The sequence below is a fragment of the Oncorhynchus nerka genome, unplaced genomic scaffold (assembly GCF_034236695.1).
Source record: "Oncorhynchus nerka isolate Pitt River unplaced genomic scaffold, Oner_Uvic_2.0 unplaced_scaffold_869, whole genome shotgun sequence".
NCBI classification, from domain to species: domain Eukaryota; kingdom Metazoa; phylum Chordata; class Actinopteri; order Salmoniformes; family Salmonidae; genus Oncorhynchus; species Oncorhynchus nerka.
Window position 1 is genome coordinate 126,086 of NW_027040417.1, and position 7,005 is coordinate 133,090.

Sequence of the window (7,005 nt, forward strand, 5' to 3'; positions counted from 1 at the left end):
AGCTCGGGTATTTTCTGTGTACCAGGGAGCTAGTTTCTTATGAGAAATGTTTTTAGTTTTTAGGGGTGCAACTGCATCTAGGGTATTGCGTCTATCAGTGTTTTGACTAATACTGCTTTTTAAAATGGTCTGGTCAGTCTACTCAAATATTTGTACTTGTTTCTATCCTCAGGTGATGATTTGATAATTTGTCATTTTTAATGATGATACATTAATTTACGAATAGATATGGAAGGTTCCATATGTTGAAAAAATATACTGTCACTATTTTCACCACCAGAGAATAGCAGTGTGATTTTAAAATGATTTGACTCTTTGCAGGTTGTCAGGCTGTCTGGTCACAGAGGAAGGCTGTGCTTCTCTGGTCTCAGCTCTGAGTCAAACCCCTCACACCTGAGAGAGCTGGACCTGAGTAACAATGACCTGAAGGATTCAGGAGTGAAGCTGCTCTCTGCTGGACTGGGGAATCCCCACTGTAAACTGGAGACTCTGAGGTCAGTATTCCTGTAGTTGGTCAACAAGTGATAACTGTTCACCAGATCCACATGTGTTTACCAGACACACATAGTCCACACCATATGTGTTTGGACAGTGAAGCTTACAGTTTTAAATGTGGTGCTTTGCTCCAGTATTTTGGATTTGAGATATAATGTTTCATATTAAGTAACAGTGCCACCTTTTGTCACCTTTTATTTAAAGGTATTTTCATACATATATATTTTACAGTTTATAAATGAAAACACTTTATGTATCTAGTTCTCCATTTTGAAACAGTCCTAATATTTTGGATAAATTATTTTTGTCATAAGTTTAGTGTTTGGTCCCATATTCTATGCCTGCAGTGATTACATCAAGCTTGTGACTCTATGAACTTGTTGAAATAATTTGCAATTTGTCTTGGTTGTGTTTTGGATGTTTTTCCTAATAGAAACTGAATGGTGAATAATGTCCTGTCATTTTGGAGTCACTTCACTTGTATTGTCAGTAAGAATAGAAGATGTTTCTGAACACTTCTACATTCATGTGGATTCTACTATGATGATGAATAATCAGGAATGAATCTTGAATGATGATGAATGAGAAAGTTACAGAGGCACAAATATCACACCCCCTCTGTTATTGATAATGGTTGAGAGGTTAGTATGTTTTGTTGTAGCCTCTGTTATTGGTCATGGTGAGAGGTTAGCATGTTTTGTTGTAGTCTCTGTTATTGGTAATGGTGAGAGGTTAGCATGTTTTGTTGTAGTCTCTGTTATTGATAATGGTGAGAGGTTAGTATGTTTTGTTGTAGCCTCTGTTATTGGTAATGGTGAGAGGTTAACATGTTTTGTTGTAGTCTCTGTTATTGGTAATGGTGAGAGGTTAGCATGTTTTGTTGTAGCCTCTGTTATTGGTAATGGTGAGAGGTTAGCATGTTTTGTTGTAGCCTCTGTTATTGGTAATGGTGAGAGGTTAGCATGTTTTGTTGTAGTCTCTGTTATTGGTAATGGTGAGAGGTTAGCATGTTTTGTTGTAGCCTCTGTTATTGGTAATGGTGAGAGGTTAGTATGTTTTGTTGTAGCCTCTGTTATTGGTCATGGTGAGAGGTTAGCATGTTTTGTTGTAGCCTCTGTTATTGGTAATGGTGAGAGGTTAGTATGTTTTGTTGTAGCCTCTGTTATTGGTAATGGTGAGAGGTTAGCATGTTTTGTTGTAGCCTCTGTTATTGGTAATGGTGAGAGGTTAGCATGTTTTGTTGTAGTCTCTGTTATTGGTAATGGTGAGAGGTTAGCATGTTTTGTTGTAGCCTCTGTTATTGGTAATGGTGAGAGGTTAGCATGTTTTGTTGTAGCCTCTGTTATTGGTAATGGTGAGAGGTTAGCATGTTTTGTTGTAGCCTCTGTTATTGGTAATGGTGAGAGGTCAGCATGTTTTGTTGTAGCCTCTGTTATTGGTAATGGTGAGAGGTCAGCATGTTTTGTTGTAGCCTCTGTTATTGGTAATGGTGAGAGGTTAGCATGTTTTGTTGTAGCCTCTGTTATTGGTAATGGTGAGAGGTTAGCATGTTTTGTTGTAGCCTCTGTTATTGGTAATGGTGAGAGGTTAGCATGTGTTGTTGTAGCCTCTGTAACTTTCTCACTCATTATTATTCATGATTCTTTCATGATTTTTCTTAATCATGACATCATCAGGATTAATTTATTATTGTTTAGAAACATGTTATCTACTCTCTTAGACAGAAAAGTTACTCCACTCATCATCCACCATTTTATTATTGGGCAAAACACAACCAAAACAAACTGCAAATGCAACCAAGGAGTTTACGACCAAATACTAAATGTGTCTTAAAATACCCTCAAATTAAAGATGACATTATTAACTGTCACCTCATATGAAACATTTGACCTCAAATCCAAAATGTTGAAGTATAGAGCCACATTTGAAATGTTAGCTTCACTGTCTAAATAGATATGATGTGGACTGTATACTCAATACAATCTAAATCTGATACCTCACTGTCTAAATAGATATGGTGTGGACTGTATACTCAATACAATCTAAATCTGATTCCTCACTGTCTAAATAGATATGATGTGGACTGTTTACTCAATACAATCTAAATCTGATACCTCACTGTCTAAATAGATATGGTGTGGACTGTATACTCAATACAATCTAAATCTGATACCTCACTGTCTAAATAGATATGGTGTGGACTGTATACTCAATACAATCTAAATCTGATACCTCACTGTCTAAATAGATATGGTGTGGACTGTATACTCAATACAATCTAAATCTGATACCTCACTGTCTAAATAGATATTGTGGGGACTGTATACTCAATACAATCTAAATCTGATTCCTCACTGTCTGTCTTTTGACTGATACTGCTTTTTAAACTGGTCTGGTCAGTCTACTCAAATATTTGTACTAAACATGTTTCTATCTGCAGGCAATACTTTGATCATTTGTCATTTTTTATAATGATACACTATTTTATAAATATATATGGAAGGTTTCAGGACACTGATGTATCTGAATATGTTGAAAAAATATACTGTCACTATTTTCACCACCAAAGAATATCAGTGTGGTTTTAATATGATTTGACTCTTTGCAGGCTGTCAGGCTGTCTAGTCACAGAGGAAGGCTGTGCTTCTCTGGTCTCAGCTCTGAGGTCAAACCCCTCACACCTGAGAGAGCTGGACCTGAGCTACAATCACCCAGGAGACTCAGGAGTCAGACTGCTCTCTGCTGGACTGGAGGATCCACACTGCAGACTGGAGAAACTCAAGTATGTAGAGGGTTTATGTCAATGTTCATATCAGACATGTTGGACTTATCAGGCTAGTTAAGACAAACATTCTGACCACCACTTGGATAAAGTTATATGATGTGTGTGTGTGTGTGTGTGTGTGTGTGTGAGGAGTTCAGGTGTATCCCTCAATGACTGTCTGTTCTTCTGCTTACCGCTACAGTGTGGAACATGGTGGAGAGAACAGAATGAAACCTGGGCCTAGAAAATGTGAGTGTTGACTGCTGTGAAGAATATGACTAAGAATAAGTCTTAATTCAAGTTAAGTCAAAGTCAAAGACCACCATCATTACTGACTTGGTCATATTAAATATCAGCTGTAGTTCCACAGAAGCAGAAATCAGGGAGTGTGTGTGTGTGTGTGTAATTATTGTGAATAAGTGTGTTTTATATTAACACACAGTATAACATATGATCATTCAACAAGTCTCAAGTTACCTTAACTTCTCCTTTTGATACCTAGAAACATCTACATTAAATTAATTAGTGAAAAGTGAGTTAACATTCTAATGTGAATGATGATGATTTCTAATATTGTGTCTGGTTTCATCCATCAGATGTCTGTGATCTCACACTGGACCCAAACACAGTAAACAGACTCCTCTCTCTGTCTGAGGGGAACAGAAAGGTGACATGGAGGAGAGAGGAGCAGCCGTATCCTGATCACCCAGAGAGATTTGAGGGCTGGAAACAGGTGCTGTGTAGAGAGGGTCTGACTGGGCGCTGTTACTGGGAGGTAGAGTGGAGGGGGAGAATGGGGGCTGGTATAGGAGTGACATATAAAGGAATCAACAGGAGAGGAGGGGTTAAGGACTGTTGGCTTGGACACAATGACAAGTCCTGGAGTCTGATCTGCTCTGACAACAGTTACTCTGCCTGGCACAATAATAATCCCACTACCATAGACGTCCCCTCCTCCAGCTCCCACAGAGTAGGAGTGTATCTGGACTGGCCAGCCGGCACTCTGTCCTTCTATAGAGCCTCCTCTGACACAATGACCCACCTGATCACATTCACCTCCACATTCACTGAGCCCCTCTATCCAGGGTTTTGGGTTTGGGATGAAGGCGACTCAGTGTCCCTAAAATAATGGTGATGGTGACTCAGTGTCAATAATAACCTGACACACACACACACACACACACACACAGGACACACACACACAGGACACACACACACTGGACACACACACACTCTGGACACACACACAATGGTCACACACAGGACACACACACACACTGGACACACACACACACTGGACACACACACTGGACACACACACACACTGGACACACACACTGGACACACACACTGGACACACACACACACTGGACACACACACACACTGGACACACACACACACTGGACACACACACACAGTGGACACACACACACACACACACTGGACGCACACACACACTCTGGACACACACACACACTCTGGACACACACACACTCTGGACACACACACACTCTGGACACACACACACACATTCTGGACACACACACACTCTGGACACACACACTGGACAAACACACACAAACACACACACATACACACTGGACACACACACACTCTGGACACACACACACACACAGGACAAACACACACACAGGACACACACATACACAGGACACACACACACACTGGACACACACACACACTCTGGACACACACACACTCTGGACACACACACTGGACAAACACACACAAACACACACACATACACACTGGACACACACACACTCTGGACACACACACACACACAGGACAAACACACACACAGGACACACACATACACAGGACACACACACACACTGGACACACACACACACTCTGGACACACACACACACTGGACACACACACACACTGGACACACACACACACTGGACACACACACACTATGGACACACACACACACTGGACACACACACACACTGGACACACACACATTCTGGACACACACACACTCGACACACTGGACACACACTGGACACACACACACACTCTGGACACACACACACACTCTGGACACACACACACACACTCTGGACACACACACACACACACACTCTGGACACACACTCACACACACACTCTGGACACACACACACACTCTAGACACACACACACACTGGACACACACACACTCTGGACACACACACACACACACTCTGGACACACACACACACACTGGACACACACACACTCTGGACACACACACACACACACTCTGGACACACACACACACTCTAGACACACACACACACACACATTCTGGACACACACACACACACACACTCTGGACACACACACACACACTCTGGACACACACACACACTGGACACACACACACACACACTCTGGACACACATACACACACTCTAGACACACACGCACACACACACACATTCTGGACACACACACACACACATGCGCGTCTTTCTATAGTTGTGAGGACCTCTGACAACAACACTGTTAAAATACCAATGTGATCATGTTTTGTCTTTTATGTTGAACAACTAATTATACAATTATATATAATTATATATGGGCATACGCTACATAGTTGTACAAGTATACAAGGATATATTGTACTATTCATAATAAAACATACTTGAAACAAGAAAAGCTTGTTAATTGTGAAAACAGTTTGTTTATTGATTTTACGTTTCCTCTGTCAGGTTGATGTTAACCTGCGACTGGTTGAAACATGAAACAAATATGAACTGAAATACAAAACAATTAAATATGTGGAATAGAATTAAACAAATTGTACAACAGAGTGTTGTGATGCAGGGTTACTATAGCAACAGAGTGTTGTAATGCAGGGTTACTATAGCAACAGAGTGTTGTAATGCAGGGTCACTATAGCAACAGAGTTCTCTCTCTTTCTGCTCTGTTCTCTGCTCTCTCTGTTCTCTGCTCTCTCTGCCCTCTTCTCTCTCACTCTCTGATCTCACTCTGCTCTCTTCTCCTCGCTCTGCTCTATCAGCTCTCTCAGCCTGCTCTCTCTCTGCTCTGCTCTGCTCTCTCTGTTCTCTGCTCTCTCTGTTCTCTGCTCTCTCTGCTCTCTCTTTCTCTCACACTCTCTGCTCTCTCTCCCACACACTCTGCTCTCTCTGCTCTCTCTCCCACATTCTGCTCTCTCTCTCTCCCACATTCTGCTCTCTCTCTCCCACATTCTGCTCTCTCTCTGCTCTCTCTCCCACACTCTGCTCTCTGCTCTCTCTAATAATCTCTCTCCCACACTTTTTTTCTCTCTATCTTAACAGTGGTGCAGTTTGGACAATCACCACTTGATGGCAGTGTTAAACCAGAAGTGATGAAAACAACATCACTGCAGAGAGAGAGAGAGAGAGAGAGACTAATATACAGATATACAGTAACATTCAGAAAGTATTCAGTAACATTCAGAAAGTATTCAGACCCCTTGACTTTTTACACATTTTGTCACGTTACAGCCTTATTCTAAAATGAATTAAATGTGTTTTTCCCCTCATCAATCTACATACAATAACCCAGAATTACAAAGCAAAAACGGTTCACTTTATGTGTGAACATTTTTATTTAAAAAAAAAACGTAGATATCACAGAGAGAGAGGGAGAGTAGAGAGTCAGAACAGAGGGAAAGAGAGAGATGGAGGGAGAGAGTCAGAACAGAGGGAAGAGAGAGAGAGGGAGAGTAGAGAGTCAGAACAGAGG

At 41.3% G+C, this 7,005-nt stretch overlaps 1 protein-coding gene across 3 annotated transcripts in view; it reads left to right on the forward strand.

Annotated features, from left to right (window-relative positions):
* Positions 1-5,931, forward strand: part of LOC135570967 (NLR family CARD domain-containing protein 3-like) — a 37,012-nt gene extending 31,081 nt beyond the window's left edge. The window contains exons 9-11 of one of the 3 annotated variants that reach the window (XM_065016790.1): positions 3,104-3,277; positions 3,462-3,508; positions 3,856-5,931. In XM_065016790.1, coding sequence (XP_064872862.1) covers positions 3,104-3,277; positions 3,462-3,508; positions 3,856-4,388 — 754 coding nt within the window. In that variant the 3' untranslated portion in view covers positions 4,389-5,931. Of the gene's footprint in view, positions 1-321; positions 425-3,103; positions 3,278-3,461; positions 3,509-3,855 lie in introns of those variants that run through there. The other 2 variants (XM_065016788.1, XM_065016789.1) reach the window with 2 other exon arrangements.
* The last annotated feature ends 1,074 nt before the right edge of the window (positions 5,932-7,005 follow it).